This window comes from Onychostruthus taczanowskii, unplaced genomic scaffold (assembly GCF_017590055.1).
Source record: "Onychostruthus taczanowskii isolate IOZ18803 unplaced genomic scaffold, ASM1759005v1 scaffold70, whole genome shotgun sequence".
In the NCBI taxonomy this organism is placed as follows: domain Eukaryota; kingdom Metazoa; phylum Chordata; class Aves; order Passeriformes; family Passeridae; genus Onychostruthus; species Onychostruthus taczanowskii.
This window is the reverse complement of record NW_024504787.1, coordinates 108,542-127,596: the sequence shown is the minus strand read 5'-3', so window position 1 is coordinate 127,596 and position 19,055 is coordinate 108,542. Positions and strand designations below refer to the sequence as shown.

At 56.2% G+C, this 19,055-nt stretch overlaps 1 protein-coding gene across 1 annotated transcript in view; it reads right to left on the bottom strand.

Moving 5' to 3' along the window:
- Positions 1–71: 71 nt before the first annotated feature.
- Positions 72–19,055, bottom strand: part of FAM214B (family with sequence similarity 214 member B) — a 38,871-nt gene continuing 19,887 nt past the window's right edge. The window contains 9 exon segments of the mRNA XM_041421959.1: positions 72–1,886; positions 2,186–2,391; positions 2,847–2,915; positions 3,293–3,451; positions 3,877–3,973; positions 4,282–4,340; positions 5,921–7,183; positions 8,801–8,987; positions 9,585–9,677. Of these exon segments, the coding sequence (XP_041277893.1) occupies positions 1,733–1,886; positions 2,186–2,391; positions 2,847–2,915; positions 3,293–3,451; positions 3,877–3,973; positions 4,282–4,340; positions 5,921–7,018 (1,842 nt within the window). The 5' untranslated portion in view covers positions 7,019–7,183; positions 8,801–8,987; positions 9,585–9,677 and the 3' untranslated portion in view covers positions 72–1,732.

The following is a 19,055-nucleotide window of genomic DNA, read 5'->3' as shown; positions in this document are numbered from 1 at the left end:
TCCGCCCGCCCGGCTGCCCGCGATTCTGTACCGCCCCCCTCGGGGCGCGGCAGCCCCGCTCTCGTTCTGGAGCTCCAAATGGACGTTTATTAAATTAGAAACGAACACGAAAAGTACCGGCACGGCCTTCGCGAGCACGCAGGGCCACGGCGAGAGGGGCAGCCCCGGTGACCTGGGGCGAGGGGGACTCCGGTGTCATGGCGGCCCCCGAGAGCCGCTGGCCAGGGCAGTGGGGAGCGGCGCCCGGTGTTTTTGGGGTTCAGATCCACGGTTTGGGGGATCCAGGGCCCCGTTTGGGGGGAGCAACCCCCGGTGTGAGGGGGGTTCAAAGGCTCCCTGTGGGGGTTCAGGCCCCACTGTGGGTATATGGGCAGGCTCAGGCTTCCTGACCCCAGAGCAGCAGGGCCGGAGCCCCTCGGCCGCCCCCGGGCAGGACCTCGCCGCCACAGCCCCCTGTCCTGGCCCATCCCCACACTGAGCCTCAGCCCCAGGGGTAGGAGTTGATGGGGTCGGGCCTGCCCCCCTTTTGTTCTCTCTGACGAAGGGGCTGAGGATCTCCACAGCCTGGGCTGGCAGGGGAGCCTTGCTGAGACCCTCAGAGGGCAGGCAGGTGATACAGACAGGAAATGTGCAAGCTTGTTTTACCCTTGGCCCTGTCCCTCTGACTGCCCCAGTCTGGATTCTCTCAGTCCTGTTCCTGAGCAACCAACCCAACTCCCAGAGTTTGATTTCCTCTGTTGCTTCCCCATTTCCCTATTTTTCTAAGCTGGGGTTCCTGACCATCCTCCAGCCCCCAATCACCCTGCCGGCAGACCCTGCCCAAAGCTGCCTCCTGCATGGGATTCACCCCCAGCCACAGACAGTGCAAAGTTCCTTTTTTTTTTTTGGCAATCTTCTCAGATTCACAGCTCACGTGCTCTGGAGGCTCTTGCCCAAAGGGCTATCCCCATATTCCTGCAAAGAGCTCCAGGTCCCCATCCACGTGGCAGCTGTGTCTCTTACCTTCAGGAACCTGGCAGTGGCCACTTCCTTGACAGCCTTAGGTCTCTTGGGGTCTGGCTTACCCTAAAAGACTGAGAAGATAAGCACAAGCCTCTCCAAGCTGCTTGGAGTTGGGCTGGCCCTGCAAAGCTGGTGCCAGCGAGGCTCAGCCTGTCACTGGGCTTTTAATACACCCCTGATCTGGGCGCTGCACCCTGTGTGAGCACTGGGTCACTCTCTTCCATGGGCTGAGGCCTCACAGTCCCCACAGCCCTGCCTGAACATCCCCTGGTGCAGGCAGGGCTGAGGGGAAGAACAAGCACAGCACCTCTGATGCTCTGCACGAGCCTCCTCTGCGCTCCCAGCAACAATAAATACTAATAAATACAAACTTTTCCACGCTTTCTGCTCCCAGACCCGAGACCAGTGTGGGTGGTCTCGCTCACAACTCCAGTCCAACTCTTCACTCCACACCCACCCACCTCAGCCACAGCCAAGTCTCCAAGCTGGGAGCAGTGCCAGCAGAAGGCTTGGACATGTCCCTGGGGTGCCAGGGCTGCTCCTCAGCCCCTGCCCCTCTTGGTGAAGGCCCTTGGGTGATCCCAGCCCTGCTGCAGAGCGTGGTGTCCGTGCTGGTCAGGAGGGGTGGGTGATATCTCAAAGCAGTGCTTGCTGGCCCTTTACTCATCTCTCCCCAGCCTGCTGGGCTGGAGGCTCCCCAGTGGCCCTGGGGGGCAGGGAGTGAAGAAGGTCAGGCCCGGGGTGAGTAGCAGGGGTTCCGCGGCATCTCTGTGAAGGATTTCAGTTCGTAGGGGATCCCCGAATCCACCTCGATCGACTTGCGCGAGAAAAGCAGCCGAATGTCATCATGAAGGTAGATCTTCCCTGACTTGGAGCTGTGAAACCTGCATGGAGACGAGCAGGGCAGAGGGACCTCAGGCTCCCCAGGCAAGGGCAGGGCATCCTCAGTGAGGGCACAACCCCCTTGACTACTTTGGCCCCTGGTCAATGGGGCCACCCTCTGGTTGCCTTCAGAGGGACACGGACAGCTGCCCTTGGGCAGGGTGGCAGCTCCAACCTCTCCAAAGGAGCAGCTGGTCCCTGCTCCTCCCCAGTCCCTCCTCCTGTCTTGGCTTGGGACAAGACAAGAGAGGAGCCGAGGGATGACCTTGGGGCAGATGCCCATCCCCCTGGCATGCTTTACCTTAGATGCATCAGGTAGCAGAGGACCCTGCGGGGTGGGCTGGTGCCCAGTGGGTCACTGGGGGCCACTGTGCACCCCTCTTCCTCCCCCACGGGCACCAGGAAGATGCGATGGCGTAGGAAGGTCATGTGGTTGGCCGGCATGTCCTGGAAGTCGTATGTCACCAAGAACATCTTCACCACAGTCTTGTTGGGGTTAAATAAGGTCTGGGGGCAGAGGGGTAGGGGGTGAGACTGGGAAGGATGCAGGGCAGAGTTGGGAGCAGAAGCTGCTGGACCAAGGATCCAGAAAGCCCCACACAAGTCCTAGAGGGCTTAGCCTGAGTGCCATAGGTCAGTTCCTCCCACCCACCTTCACACCTGTGCTCCTTTTCCCCACATCCCATTCCCACTGCACATAAGCGCTTTCTTGCCAAAACCCTCACCAACCTCTTCCTTCCCTGATTCACCCATCACCTTGTCTCCCTGACAGCACCCTAGGTACCCTGTAATCCCCTCTGCTATGCTGTCTTGGTGGCCATGTAACCTCTCTGCTGGAGACACCCTTTCCAGCTGCTGCCCTGCCTAACAACATTATGGAACATATCCTCCCGCAAGCAGGGCAACCAGAGCCCAACCAGCCCCATCCCCACAGTGCTACTGCAGGCCAGGGAATGACTCACCACTTGGATGGTTCCAGCTTTGGGGACACTGTAACCCTTCTTTCCCAAGGCCTCCAAGTCAATCACTCCCTGGGGCAAAATAAACAGCATGTGAGAGAGGGAGAAAGCCAAGGGAAAGCCCAGCTGGGAACCAGCACGGACCTGAGACTCCCTCACTGGGAAAACTTGGCACAAATCAACAAGAAAACCCCCAGCTCAGCCCCTCTCCAAACCAGGAGAAGAAACAGGGAGGTGGTGACAAGAGAGGTGATGACAATGACAACCATGAAGCAGCAGGGCCTGGGTATGTTCCCTCTTCTTTCCCTTTTTGCTTTTTGGGTTAAAGACCACTCCTGGCACAGGCAGCCATCTCCACAAGCAGGTGGTTGCTTGAGCCACCCTGTAGAGTGAGGGGCTGCCCCAGCGTGTCAGGGCACAGCCCCCCCAGCTCCCCCACATCCATGTACCAGGAAAGGCGAGGGCACGCTGTGTTCAGAGATGTCGAAGTAGGTGACGTCGACAGGCAGGGTGACATGCTGGGGACAGTAGGAGCCACTGGCACCGATCTCTGCTGTGAAACCCTCGATCCTCCCCGATGGTGCAAAGCGCCCCTTCAGGATGGACTCCTGAGAGGGAGGGAAGAGTTAGGGAATCTCAAACACCAGCCCTACCCCCTGCCTCAATGCTCCAGGTGAAGTCATCCCCATCCTCACTGCACCCAGCTGACTGCTTGCTGTGTGTGCCCAGAGACCTCCCTCTGAGACAGACCCACCCTGAACTGCTGGGATAACACCAGCCATCTAACAAGAAGCAGTGAGAGTGCCTCGGCTCAGCCTCACAGCACCCATCTCAGCAGGTTCCACCCAAGGATCTGTTGGCTGAGCCATGCTGCTGGTGGGGCTGTGTGGCGGCGACTGCACACCAAGCCTTTTGGGGACATTCAGCCCAGCCCCACAGCAGGGCTCCCATCAGGTTCAGCCTCTCACACTCATCGCTAGCCCTGCATGGAGCCCCTGGGACCCACCTCTCCCCAGCAGATAGGCACCATTACCTCAAAGTTGCCCAGCAGAGCATGGCTGACAGTGGTGGTGGCCCAGGGCACTGTGGGGGACCTAGTGCTCCTCCGGAGGTTGGTCCGGAAATGTCGCCTTGCAGTGAAGAGAGAAGACTGGTGTTGGACTGAAGAGCACACAGCCCTGGATTGTCCCTGTCCCTGGGAATGTGGAACCCTCTCCAGGTACTTTTGCTAGAAGTTGAACCAACTTTCCTACTTCCCAGGGGAAGAAGAAACCCCACCCTCCACTCCCCATCTGTGGCCTTATGGAGGGGAGATACATGGGCCAGGGCAGGGCAGGGACTCAACCCAAGGTGAACCTCCCACGGGGCTGCAGTGCACTGAGGTGGGCAGGCACCCTGAGCCCCCACGTCCATCCCACAGGGCTGCCAGGACACTCACGATTTGAGACGCAGCCCACTCTTCAGCCTCCTCCCAACCGCAGTGCAATCTGAAGAGCTCTGCAGAGTACACGAAATGGAGAACTGTGTTAGGGCAGCAACCAGGGCCCACGCCCCCCTGGGAGGTGCCATCATCCCTTGCCTTGCCCCATATTCCCATGAGGGTCCCAGCAGATGGAACAGGCTCCTGTCCTTGGGCAGCCATCAGCAGCCTCTGGAGGAGTGGCCAGCAGAGCAGCACAAGGACTGGGGTGTCTGGTGGGGAAACGGGGATGCCCAAAACCTGAAGTGGCTCAGCTGGGAATGAGGGTGTTGGTACCCAAGGGTACAACACACTGTTCCTCCTTTACAAAGCAGGTCTCAGGAGCAGCTCCAGTGACAAGACACCTGTAGACAGAGCCATGCAATGACACCTTCTTGCATCTCCCAGGGACTGGTGACACGTACAAGGACACTCCCTGACCAGCCTCTGAAAAGTTCTGTCCCCTGGTGATTCATGCAAAGTCCTCAGCAGTGCCACCAGGCAGAGAGGTGTGTTGCCAACCCCTAGCCACAGCTAGGATCCTCAGCTGTGAGGTGGGGGGGGTTAAAGCCACAGTCACACTGCAGCCTCCTTTTAAAGATGTCCCCTTTTCAGGGGCTTTCCCTTCTGGAAGCCACACAAAGGGTAGCACAACACAAAGGGATGATGGAGCTGGCTGGCATGACCGGGCGGGAAAACCCAGGGAAGCTGCTGGAGGGCTTCACTCTGCAAGGACAGTGCTGGGGGCAGCTGGGCTGGGGGACAGTCATGAAAAAGGCAGGCAGCAATGGAGCTGTGTGCCATGGATGGTGTGTCCCATCTCCAACTGCAGGAAGCCAGGGTAGCTCTGACATCAGTTCCTGTGGGTCCCCACACCATGGGATGCCCCAGAGGAAAAAAAGAAGGTGCCAGGTCTGGCCTGAGCCTGCTGCAGCCTCAGCTGGCAGGACAGAGTGAGGGCAGGGGGCTGATAAGAAGGGCAGGGTAAAAGGGGGAATCGGAGGCAGTTCCTGCGCTGCTAGGGAGGGTTGCAAACCTCATATGTCTGCCCCATTGCTGACAGCTCGTGGCAGCTTGAGAACATGCCACAAGCACCTCAAAATGACAGAAAAGCCAGTGGCATCTCTGTACACAGCATTGGGCTCCTTGGTCAAAGCATGTCCAGTCCCACTGCCTGCCACCTGTCACTTGCTCTAATGGGCACCATGGCCAGGAGTTCAAGCCATCCCACACATCTGCCTTCCTCCTCATCAGGCAGGCAGAGGCCAGCCCTCCTCCCAAGCTTGCTTAACATGAAGCCATCAGGCACCAAAAGTGGCTTCATGACATGTCCAGCTCTCACTGCCATGGAGTGGTTGTCTCCTGTCCAATCAAGGCTCTCCAGGAGAAAAAGCCAGTTGTATACAGAGGATCCAGTGACTACAAGATGTCAAGAGCTGGTTTAAACAGACCATGTGTGTCAGGGCTGACTGTCAGCTGCTGCCTTGCTCACACCAGTATCGCAACTCAGGGACAGGACAGGGTGTGTGCCACAGTGGACCACACTGCCCACAAGCACAGTCCTGAGCTCTGGGCACCCCCAGACCATTCCCTGCTTTCTCCCACGAGCAATGCTCACCTTGGCTGCAGGAAGCAGGTGATTCCAGAATGGAGCTCCCTTGGCATCAGTGCTGCGGCAGGCTGTGGGCACAGGATGGCATGGCAGGACCCTCTTCTTCCTTGCTGGTGGGGACAGGCTCTCATCCTCAGAGCAGGAGTCGGCCATAACCTCACCAGCAGGCAGCAACTTCCTTTTGGCTGGGCAGGTGCTGCTGAGCTGGCTGCTCCCACAGGGTGTCATCTCCTGGGAGCTCAGGCTGCTGGGCTCAGGGCTGAGCGCTGTCTGCGGAACTGGGGACTCCCTGCACCCATTGGCCACTGCTGGCCCTTCCGCTTCACCAGCCCTGCTGCTGTGAGCTGGGCTGCTCCCTGGCTTGTCTCTCTTCCCACCAGGGTCCAACTGGGTTGTTTGTGCAATACTGTGCAAGTCAAGGTGAAGTACATTGTGGCCACTTGCCGGCTCCCCATTCTCTCCATAGTCTATGGGCTGATCCCCTGATGAGACAGGGCAACTGTCTCTCATGTGCAAAGTACTGCAAGCAATGTGCTGGGGTCAGGAGGAGGAGGAGGAAGAGGAGGAGGAGGAGGAGAAAGAGGAGAAGGAGACATCCTGCGACTTGTCCTCTCTGCTGGCCTTGGGGCTGTGGCTAGGGCTGCCCTCACAGCGGTGCTCCACCACCCGCAGCCCACTGTGGGAGAAGTGCTGGGCAGAGCCACAAAGGGAGAGCTCCTCCACCAGCAGACCATCCTCAAAGGTATCGTCATCATCCAGGGAAGGCTGCCCAGGGCCCCCATCCACCCCCCTGTCACCCCAGTGAGTTCGTTTGGGATCTCGCCCCCCCTCCAGAGTTCTCTGCTCAGGGTATCCCCTCTTGACAGCTGGCCGGGTGCCTGCCCGCTGCTCCGTGCTCTCAGAGGAGCTGGAGAGATGGGAGAAGATGGACACCTGGTAAACCTTCTGGCGCTTGATCTCTGTCTCATTGTAGCCCATGAGGATGCTGCGGTGGGTGCAGCACTGCGAGGAAGGCTCCAAGGGTGTCTCCCCCCTGGGCCGGGACAGGCTGGGCTCTGTGCTGCGCTCCGGGGGCAGAGACGTCTCTGTGTGGATGTGCCGCATGGAGCCTCACTTGCTGGGACTCCGAGCAGAGCCCATGCAGCAGCAGGAGGGGGGCTGTAAAGTGCCACAGGTTAGGGTGCAAGGGCAGGGGGTGGAAGCTGGACCCCCTCTCACTCAGGATCTCTGTGTGAGCCCTCTACTATGAGGCGCTCTGCAGCATGGCATCTGGAAAAAAAGAGAGCAGAAGGATGAGCATCAGCCATGGAACTCCATCCTCATCCGGGCTTCTGGATGCAAGGGACCCACTGGGACATGGTTCCTTACACAGTCCACTTGAATCTCCCTCTCCAGGGACAGAAGAGGAACGAGGCTGATGTGCCTCTCTGGGAAACCCTGAGGTATCACCCAACTGCAGGTTCAGCATGCACTTCCTGGCTCAGGCAAGGAGAGAAGTCTCCAGGCAGGCAGGATACACCTGTGGACAAGTCTGGACAGGTGGGGAGGAAGAGGCCTGCCCTCTGCCAGGGACACGCTTGTGCTGTTGTGCAGCACAGGAGTCAGGCAGGTCAGACCAGTCCCAGGGGCTCAGGCCTGTAATCACCCCTTTGGGCAAGAGCAGCAGCATCTCCCAGTGCTGGCCAAGACATCCTGCCCTAGCCATGTGCACTGAATGAGGCAGGGCTGGTGCCAGCCCCACGACAGGGGGGACAGGAACCTGGCCTAACATCCCTGTTACCTCTCCCAGCTTGGACCAGGCATCTCCAGCACCTCAATCAGCAGCTGGGAGGTACCAGGGTCACCATCCACCCACTCCTGCCAGCTCCAAGGGCCTGCCCTTCTCTGTGCAGCATGGTGCCTCACTTTTGATTTTCAGTCCAGTTTGAGAGCTGTGAGAATCCTGTCCACATGTTGGTTTGTTTCAGGCATGAAAAATACTGAAATAGCTGCAGAGCTGAGGAGATGCAGGAAAAGTCACCAGCAGACTGAGGACAAACTGCCCATGCCTGGCAGCTCTGCCATTTGCCTATATTTGCAGCTGTCCTGATCTTGTGGAGCAAGGGCTTAAGGGCAAGTGAGCAATAGAGAATTTTGTTCTCCACGTGGAGAATGTGGAGGCTATGTGGAGAATGAGCCTGCATATGGTATTTTGACCCTGCTGGGATGTGGATGTGAAAATGGCAGGCCAAGGTGCTTGAGACCAGGGAGTCTGTTTAAAAGGAGTGATAAAAGGTATAACCATGCACCAGGATACGTTGGGGACTGACTGGCTGGAAAGCAGCATAACAGAAAAGGCTTTGGGGGTCCTGGTAGGTGCCACGTTGACCATGAGCCAGCAATATGCCCTTGCAGCAAAGAAAAATAGTGCACAAGGCATAGGAATAACAGCAGGTTGAGCAAACTGATCCTCCCTCTCTGCTTTGTGCTGGTGAGGCCACATCTGACAGAGTGAAAAATAGGGACACCAAAAAAATTAAGGGAATGGAGCATGTGTCCTATGAGAGCTGGTCCATGTATAAAAGCACACTGCAACAGCTGGGACTGCTCAGCCTGGAGAACAGAAGGCTCAGTGAGATCTAATCTAGATATCTAGATAAGAAGTTCCCTCTGGATATCAGAAAACACCATTTTGTTTAACTGTGACCAAGAACTACAACCAGTTATCTAGAGATACTGCAGAATCTTCATCCTTGGAGATATCCAGAAGTCATCAGGACAAAGTCCTGAGCAACGGCTCTAGGTGGGGCTGCTCTAGATAACCTACAGATGTCCCTGCTGACCTCAACCCCTCTGTGTAGCCCCCACCACTGCAGCCCTCCCTGGCTGCCCCCCACACTGACTTACCCCTGCTTGTGTCCGGATTAGCCCACGTGCCCCGCAGCAGGCGGACGTTGGCACAGCTCGCTGAAGACGCCTGCCACTCAGGCACCCCCCAGAAGCGGCGTGGCTGCCGTGGAATGGCTCCCACCATCACGGTGTGCCTCCGAACCTCTGCAACGTCCTCTCCAGCTCTTCAGTGTCCACAGTGGCTCTGAGGGCAAGGAGAGGGGCAGATGCAGGGCTGGGGTGATTCAGATGCTTCCTGGGAGAAGGGCAGGAGGATGCTTCCTGTCTGCAGGGTCACGCAGGTAGGGAAAGCAGCATTTAGGCTCAGCCTTTCCCAGCCTCCCAAATCAAAGGCCACATACATTTCAGCCACCTCAGGCAGTGCTAACACCTTGATTTCCATTTAAACCACAAATATTTTAAGCTAAGCTGTGAACTCTCATACCTGGCTTGATTTTACATCCCTTTTGCATGCCTTCCTGTATGAAACCCTGTGCAAAGGAACAGATTCCTCTTTCTTTCTGGCGACCATTTCATGCCTTGCTTTCCAAGACACTGCAGCAACCTCTGGGCCTCCAGCTAGCTCCTGGTCTCATGTTCACCTCCTCCCCCTTCCACCCACAGCACAGGACACTTTCTGGCCCTACAGATAAGGAGAAGAGCTTGGAATTGTTTTCTTTCAGTATGAGATGCCTGTCAGGGAAGGCAGAAATGAGGAGCCTGACAGCCCTGAGCCATAATGGCCCCCCACCAGTTTTCCCCAGCACAAAGACAGCAATCCTTTCATGTGCACAGCACTCACCTGTTCAGATGTGCCCTTGATGCACAACAGAGATTTGCAGATGCAACACAGCTCCCCTGTGGTCATAATCCACGGGCACTGCAGCTTTGATGCCTGGAAGAGGGTGTGGAGAAGAGTCAACTGAAGCAGCAGCTCATGGTGCAACACCTTCAGAGTGTGCAGGAGCCCTTGGGCACCTCCACCCTCAGCACCTCTGTGGCAGAGACAGCTCGTGGGCTTTATCAGCCCAGGCGCTTCCAGCTAAAGGAGGAAATCGTGCCTATCCCTAGGGATCATACCCTCCCCACCTCCCTCCTCATGCATCCCTCAAATGGGGACTCACTGCAGCACCCATCCAACAGGATGTCACTGTCTGGGCACCCCAAGCCAGCAGTGAGTACTGCTCTGAAGGCTGGAAACAGCAGGGCCAGGCAGGTGAACAAAAACCCCAAATGGATGCTCAGAGGCAGCAACACTCAAGTGCAATCCCCTTCTGGCATCCTAGTCTGGTCTGGCAAATTCTGCATCCCTGCAACTTGCACGTGGGAAGCCAGCATCAGCTGTGCTTGCTGTCTGATCTCACCTGCCCCAGAAAACAGGCTGTGCTTTCACTACATTTCCAATAAGATTTGTAACTACAGGCTGTCATGACCAGTCTCTGAGAGCTGGACAGCTCAAAAGCCACCACCACTGCTGGAGAAGGGCACTGCCAGCAACCAGCCAGAACAGGACTTGTTGAGATACAATACAACTGCACCCAAGGAGCACTTGCAGCAGGGTAAATCGGTGCTGCAGCATGACAAACCATAGGTCTAAAACCTCAACAAAAGCTTTTTGTAAAGAACAGCTCCTTCTGGCACCCCATGAGGTCTGCACCAAAGCAGATAGGAAAGCAAGTGAATGCCCTCAGTTGTGGGTATATGCTGAAGTGGTAACATGCTGTGCTCTGCCTGCCTGGAAGGTTGCTGTGTCCCTCCTCCATCTCTGAGGGACACTTGTACCATGACTTGTGTGGCACTGTCAACCAATGGGAAGCAAAATCAGCAACCAACAGCAAGAATCAGTCTGGTGCAGTGGAAGAAAGAGTGTGTCCATGCCAGAACAAACACACAATTTTCACCTGCGTCCTTTCATTCTCTTCCCCGTGTCCCACTGAATTCACAGCCATTTTCTCCCTGGCAACAGCTGCCTTTCAGGAGAATGGATGTATAAGGACAGGCTGACCTGCTAGCACCACAAACCCCTCCCAGCTGAGCTCTCAACGCCAGTCATCAGGTGCTGCCAGCACCAGTCGCTAGAACAAGGGGCTGCACCACCTTTTGCCAAGCCCAGATACTGTTGTTTGAAGCATCGTGCTGGAAAATGCCAGCCCCATGCCAGGGACAGGAAAGTATCACCCAAAGTGTCTTCAAGCACACCCTAAGATCTCCTTGAATATCCTCTGGGAGGAATGCCCAACAGCCTGGGATGGGCAGCAGCTGGGGCATAGCTCTGCTTCTCACCCTCCTGGAGATGCAAGGGGCTGTATCCCAGGGAGGCTCTCTTGGCAGTGTCAAGTGCCTCCCAGGGCAGTTCCTTCCTGCTGAGAGCCCATCCAGCTCACAGTAGAGCTCAGCCTCTGACAGCACCAAGGGAGCCCACCACCTCCCAACAGAACAGCAACCCTGGGACCATAGTGTCCTCCACCCCAAGCAGGCACAGGCAGAAAGCACCTGGGCACCTCTGCCTTCTCCTGCCCTTGAGCCAGGCATTCTCCAGGCCAGAGCCCTAACTCTGGCCACATGGATGGGACAGAGCCAGGCCCAGGGCTTCACCAGCTCAGCTGAGCAGCACAGGTACCATCCCTGTGGACACAGCACATGCGGCTCCATGTGCCCATACCAAGGGTTTGGCCCCTCCTAAGACCACATGATGCTGATTTTTTTTTTTTTTTGGACAGTGTTTCAGACTGTGCTGGTGCCCTAAGATAAGACTCAAAGAGCTCTGCCTCTTAAGTGAAGCCTACTCAGAGCTCTTCCACTCTCTGCCCTGCTCCTGCCAAGGCCCCCTCACTGCTCAGAAAACAGGCAGGACCCTGTGCTTTTGCCAAGATCTCCCAGCACCTGGATCTGGAGCTATGCCAGGCACAGCTTTCCTCTATTTCTTTGCCTGGGGAAGGGCACCATGCTTCAACACCCAAGAAATACCCAGTGCCAAATGACCTGCAGAGAAGGAGTATGTCCCAGGCACTGGGGCAGAAACCCTGTGTTCCTTGGGGACACCGAGCCACCAGAGCCTGACATGGAATAACACAGCCAGGCCTGGTGGGGCTGGGTCAGGGACTTGGCTTACCTGCTGGTTCCATTCCCATTAGCACATCCAGGGGGAAACCAAGATTAACAGACCATGGTCTCAGTCTGGAGGCACCAGAGCAGGATGGCGAGTGAGGATGGGTTCCTGGCTGGGCAATGCAGCAGCAGTAGCACATGCCAGGCTGCAGCCTGCAAAAGGATCTGATGCTGTTCAAGCTGTACTGTGCCAGCCACAGAGAAAGCTGGATGAGTGTGGGGCAGGGAGGTTATCTGTCATGAGGCAGAGCCCTTGGGAGCCTGGCAGGGCTGGTAGCACAGCACCAGTGCAAGGAAGATATCAAGAGCTGTGCCCAAAGTTGCCACCCTTGTCCAGGGGAAATCCAGTGGCTTCCCAGAGCAGCACTGCCTGCCAGTCAAAAGGGACACATGGCCATTGGACCCTAAGAAGCTTTGACCTGGGCACTACTGCCTGGGACAGAGCACCAGCCTGGTGGCTGGCAGGGCCAAGAGGGGTCTGCAGAATTTAGACCACAAAAAACCCCAAATCAATGCCTAAGTGGCTTTTGCTGCCTTCTCTCTTGCTTCCTCTCATGGGAAGTGCTATGGAGAGATTCTGGTGGCCTCACTGGGTGTGAAGCAGGAACCACACAGCCAGGAAGGAGAAGGGCCGTCATTAGAAGAGGCCAAATGATCATCCTCAGAACAAGCAGAGTACAAGGCAAGAGAAGAGGCAACAGAAACTGCTGGAAACAGACTGTCTGGAGAATAAATCATAACTCTATTGGTCCTATCTGAACCCAAGGAGAAGAAAGGAAATCTAAGCAGTGTGAGCACAAACCCAGGAGCTCCCTGGCACAGGCTAAGAGCAGAGCTTGTGAAGTGCCAGCAGGCAGAAAGTTTCTGTCACAACCCTGAAGGATGGCAGCACTAACAGCAATGCTGCCACCAGAGAAGGGCTCCTGCACAGTCTGACAGATCAGGCATCTCACCATCAGGAGAGAGACAGACACGTGAGGCTGGGGACTACCTCCAGCACTGTAGCAGAGGTGGCAATCCCAGGGAGAAGCTGACTAATGAGATGCTAGAGGAGCAAACTGTGCCTGAAGGGAAAAATGACCACTGGCCATGGCTCTGGCACTATCCTGGAATTCAGGCTGGGGAGGAAGGAGCTGACACTTGGGAAACAAGAGTGACGAAGAAGGAGAGGTGGGGGGAGTGGATACAGAGGGAGGGAGCTTCCTTGCCCCACTGCAAGGGCAAATGCTGCTCTCAAGGGTTCTCAGGAGGCCTCCTGCCATGCCAGATTTATGCAGCTGCAGAGCTTCATTGATTGCTAGCCCCTGCTAGGAATGGAAAGGAAGCCCGAGCCCAGAGAGGAAGGATGGGGCAAGAGGTATTGCCCATGTCACAAGTGCAAGCTCCTAGAAACCACCAGACACAGCTTTTACAGAGACAGAGACTCGACACCTCCCTGTGCCCACAGCACCGTGTCCCTGAGGTGCTGCTGCTCCCTCCCATCCCTCGGGAGGCAGCACTGATGGGGTGCAGAAGCCCCCAGGGACAGAGCAGCCCCCTCTGCGGGGGCTCCAAGCTGCAGCAGCCTCCTCAAGGGCTGAGCTCTCCCAGCCACATGCAGTGTCTCCCCAGCCCTAGCACCACATGCAGGTGCCGCAGGGACTGAGGCTTTCCGCTCGGCCAAGTCAGGATAACACAATGAAACCTCTCCTGGGAGCTGGGGGAGCCGGAGCAGAGCTCCCACCCCAGGCACTTACCTCTTCCCTCTGACGCCCCTCGTCCTGGCACGGATCACCTCTGCACACCTTTCCCAGGTGCCTGGCTTGCACACAGCGATGCTGACAATAGCCTGCGGCCGGGAAGGGGGGTTTACAGGGTCTGCAGGCAGATCCCACTATGCGACAGACACCTGTGTAAAGCTTTTCCCCATGTCCAACCCCCTCCCCGCCAACCTCCCCTCCACGCACGGCTGCCCCTCTTCCCAGGAAAGCGCAGTCAAAGAATGAAAAGCAGCTTAAAATCCGGCAGGACAATCGGGCAGCTCTCCAAGGCCGGCAGCACCCCCTGCCCACCCAAGCCCAGCAGGTTCAAACCTCTGCGATACAGCCCACGGCCGCCCAGCTCCAGTGTTCGACCGGGAGCCCAGGAAACCTGCAGCAGGCAGGGCAGGGAAATCCCATGCAGCAGCCGCTTACGGGGAGGACAGCCCAGGTTGAGGACAGACCTTTGTCTCTGCCTGCCTGTCTCGCTCGCTCGCTGCCGGAGGAGGAAGAGGGGGGCGGTGGGGGACAGCGAGCAAAGATAACACCCCTAGGAGGGATGTCACAGCCACGTTAATCACTTGGAATTCCAGCCAGCCCGCCGCAAATATGGGCAGCAAATGGAGATGCTCAAAGCTCTAAAATAATTGGATCCTTTCACAAGAGCCGAGCCCAGAATCCAGCACAGGAATTCAGTCCCCGCTGGAAGTCGAGAGATCAAATACATGGAGAGGCAGGCGCAGCACAAACAATCCTCAGCCACCTCTGTATCCAGCTCCATAGCCTTTGGCGCTGCTTTAATCTCAGGTGCCTTCCCAGCGGGAGCGAGGGAGGACCACAGCGGAGAGCCCGGTGCCCAGCTGAGGACCGGCCCCTTCCCAACCAACTTACTCGACTTGTGGCAAGGTGCAGAAGCGCTGTCAATGCAAAAGAGGGTTTTGGGAGGGAGAGCAGCTGCCTCGAAGCCTTGCTCGACCGGAGGGACGGTCCATGGGATGGAGACCCCTGGAGCTGCTGTTTGGCCTCCGCTGCCCTGCAGGGGATTTGCCTGGCCCGGCAGGATTCCCAGCCCGCATCACATTCCCGGCGAGACGCACACGCGGCACATGTAGGCTCCTGCTCGGCGCCTCAACGGCAATGAAAAGGCACAGAGGCTTCTGCCAGAAAACAAAGAGGCAGCGGCAGAGCTGGGGGTGGGGAAAACTCTCCGCTGCCCAAGAGGATCCCTGCAGAGGCAGCAGGATGCTGCTAGGCTCCACCGCAGCTATTCACCCCCGTTAGCCCGAGGTGGCACCCACTTGCCTGGCACAGAGTCGAGGGTGGACAAGCCCCTATTTCCCTTCCCAAGGCAGCACCGGGTGAGAAGTGCTGGAGGACACAAGCCAGGCCCAGGACAACAGCTGTCCACAAGCAGCAAATTTCTCTGTGCTGGCTCACATCATAAAAAGCCATGTCTTTTCACCTCGGGGAAGCTGCTGCACAGGGGAGGGTGCAGCCAGCACCGCACCTGCAAGCCCTGGGGAGCCCCATGGCATCGGACTTGGGGCAGCACAGTGGCCTCAGCGGTCACCTTGTGGCAAGAAAGAATGTGAACGCAATCCTCTGGCCACCCAGGCACTGGGACATGTCAGCCAGCTCCCTTCCAGCCCTCCTGTCCCTCTTCACAGGTGGTGGCCCGAGGAACAGGCCCAGGGGACCTCAGCCACTGATGACCCTGCAGACTGGATGTTCCAGTCCAGAGCTTGGTGCCAACTGAAACCAATGGAAAATTTTCCACCGTGTGATTACCAAATCACATGCCTGTGCAGCCGGTCATAGAATGGCTTTGAGAAGGCAAGTGGATCTGGCCAAGGGCAGGGACCAGTTCTGGTCTGCACTTGCTTGAGACCCGAGGTCTCTGGCCATGACCAAGGCACCAATGCACTGCCACAGTTCAACTTCAATAAGGATGTTTGTCCAAAGGACGCATTCCCCAGACTCAATCTGGATGAGGCCCTCACCATTCTGAGTGATAGCTACAAATTTTAGCACCAAGAGTCCCTTTTATCTGATTTCCCAAGAGGAAGAATAATACCCTGCAGCTGATGTCTGCATCAGAAGCCCTGCAAACCGTATACTAACCTGTTTAACTCACCTCCAGTGGTAAGGCAATCACTTGCAGTAACTCCCATCCTGCCAGCTCCCTGTCCTGGGCTGGGCACCATGGGCCTGATTAGGTGTGCAGCCTGAAGAGCCCAGCCCCTTTACCAGCACTATTAGCTGGGTACAGAAACAGGAGCCTCTGACAGAGAGCTCCAGTGGTGAAGTCATGTTTTGCAAGCTGGGAGAAGACAGCACAGATATCAGCAGGTGATGGCAGCCCTGTTGCTCCCAGTTCTGCCATCTCCTCTTCTCCCTCTGTTACCACTGCATACAGCCACAGGCATCCAAGGCCTCCTTACCAAGCCACCTCCTTCTGTATCCTGATGCCCTGTAGCCATTCACAATGCCTAAACCCAGATGCACAACACTGCCCCTTCCCCACATCCTTCATCCTTCCTTCCCCATGGCAGCTGGGCTCTGTATCCCCACAAGTATGCTCCTGCTCATTCCCACCTCACCCTCAACCACCATCAGACCCTGTCCTGTTTCCACAAACACCCAAGGCAAGCCCCCAGCTCTCACCTGTGCTGTGCTGCCTCCAGATTGCTGCAGTTCATACCTTAACTTACCCCAGGCTCCTCCCATCCCCGACAGTCACACACACAGCCCCACAGCCCAAGACTCCTTGCACACACTCCCCTGATGAGTCCCTGACACCCGGCAGACCCACAGCACCATCACGTTTCTGTACCTCCCCAAACAGTCCCCAGGCACCTCAGGGCAGTGGAGATAGTCCCAGGGATGCTGAATTGCTCTGATCAGCTCCAGGTGTCAAAGCCACACGTTTGAAGAGGGAGTAAGCAAATGGCTTGCAGTGGGGAGGGCAGCATTTGCCCCGTGGGAACTGCCCCTCCCCAGTGCAAGCCCTCTTGCAATACACTTCCCTTTACTGTAAGAGCCCTCCAAGGGAGGTGCTTGAGCACAGGCACTCGGGTCTCCTGCTTGGTTACCAAGCTGCAGCCTGCAGATAAGGCTGCAGCAGCTGTGGGGACATCCAGCATCTTTTCCTCTCCCTGTACTAGACATGTACGTGGCACAGGGGGAGGAGATACCACACACACACACGGCTGTGCACACCCACCCAAATCACCCATTTCCAGCTGCGATTTAGAAAGGCTCAAGTCTAGCACAGGCCAGAGTGATGACACGTGCTGGGCAGGTATTTGGGCCATAAGGGTGAGGCTTTGTCCATCTTGGATTTTAAGCAGATTGACACAATCACGGGTACTGCAGGGAAGGAGTATTTTCACATGAATTGAATGTCCTGCACCTTGTCATAGGAAAGGAAAACCTCTGTTTCCTGTAGGACTGAAGGTGAAACACCCTGCTGGACTTAGGAAAAGGGGGCCACAACCATCATCTAAACATTCACAGTGTTGCCCATAATGAAGCAAGCAGTGTGAGCAGAAGGGAAACTGTGAGCAGAAGGGAAACACAGAGGTTAAGAGGGAGTGTAGCCATATCCATATGAAAGGCAGCAGGAGACATGGTCCAGCTCCTATTACACCCCATGAAACTGCAAACCTCCTGGTCCACACAGAGTGAACCAACCCTGGGGCCCCACACACAGCAGAGGCAACTAAGTCAAAAACATCTTCAACCTGGTGGTTGATCCATGCCCTGAGGACACAGATGTCCCTCTAGACCTGACCCTCCTAGGGAGACAAAGCCTGTGAGAGACCTAAGAGCTCTCCATGGCCTACCAGAAACCAGCTCATCCCCTGCCACACAGCACTTGCTCCTGCAGCTGGGAACAGACCTCAGGGACCTCTTGGCCCAAACCACCAGATCCTACTGCTCCTGATGTGCAGGAGAGTACTGTAAAAGGGATATCCAAGTAAAGCCAGCATGCTCAGAGCAGTATTGAGTTACGTGTGGGCTGCCAAGGAAGAAGGGAGAGCAGAGCGCACAGGGTGATGGCAGCAAAGTGTCACCAAGCCCAAAGGAAAGGCTGAAAGGAGCAACTTCAGAAAGGATCTAGGAACTAACACGGTTTTTGAGAATGCTCTAGACCTTGAAAACTCACATAAAGGGATCCAAACATCCACCCAGCCACTGCCAGATGAGAAAGCAGATGTAGGTATGGCTGCAGGTCAGCTTAACCCAGGCACCAAGGCTATGGCAGACCCCTTTGCTCTGGTTCATTACTCTTGCAGACAGGATGGGCCAAATACTGTAAACACCCTCTGAACACCTACACACCAGACATGGGCTTCTGCAGCATCAGACACCAGGTCAAAGCTCAGAGACACAATAAATCACAGAGCAAAGTTGTTCCTGAAGACAAGGCTCATAAGACTGCCAGCAGCCAGCCTTGCAAAAGGACAGGATCAGGAAAAGAGCAGCCATGAGAATAAAAGGCTGGCAAAGAAACAGAAAACACTGGGAGCAAATAATTCTTTCCAGACAGTCCTTTGGGCTCATCTCAGCGTCCATCTGCTGAGGATGGTCAAGCAGCTGGAACCTTTAAAAAAGCTACCAGTGATTTCCTTTCCAATCACCACTATCTCTGGGACAGGCACCATGGGGAAGATAAACTTTCCATCTGGAGGGCTGGAGGCCAGAATCCTCATGAGCCTTCCAAAAACATCAGCACCCCCCTACACATCACAGCTCTGTGCTTCCAGCAGAGCAAAGAGGATGCTTTACATCCTGTGCTTCACATCCCACTGGTTTCTTGTGCTCATGTGGGAAGGAAATAATGCAGACTTACAGAGAGATGGGTGCTCCAGCTAAGAGAAGCTGAGACAAGTGAATGAGCTGAGGAATGCTCCTAAGGCAGTGCCTCCATCTCCCACCACTGCTAATACCATACAGATGAGTCCCAGTGAGAAGAGGACAGACAGAACAAGACCCTGAGCCCTTCATGTACTTCCAAGCTGGCCAATAGTCCATGAGATATGACATTGCCAAGCAACCTGAGAACTGCAGATCTGAGAAACAACAGTGGGAAGGGACCTCAGAGAGTTTGGGTCCAATTGTGCTAACAGCAGGGCCAAGTTCAAGCAAACTGCTTGGGGTTTGCACATGCCAGGGGCTGAAAGTCACCAAGTGTGGAAATTGCCTTCCTTCTCTGGGCCCTACTCCTGAGTCAAACTGCCTTGCAGGGAAATATTTTTTCTAATATCTAATTGGAATTTCCCTTGTGTGCTATTGCTTTTCATCCTGCCCCTGGGCACTTCCCAAGAGAACCAAGCTGCAGCTTCACTGCAAACCCACAGCTTGCAGCAGCAGTGAGAGCCCCCTTCACTGCCTTCCCTCCCCCAGGCTGCACAAGCCCACCC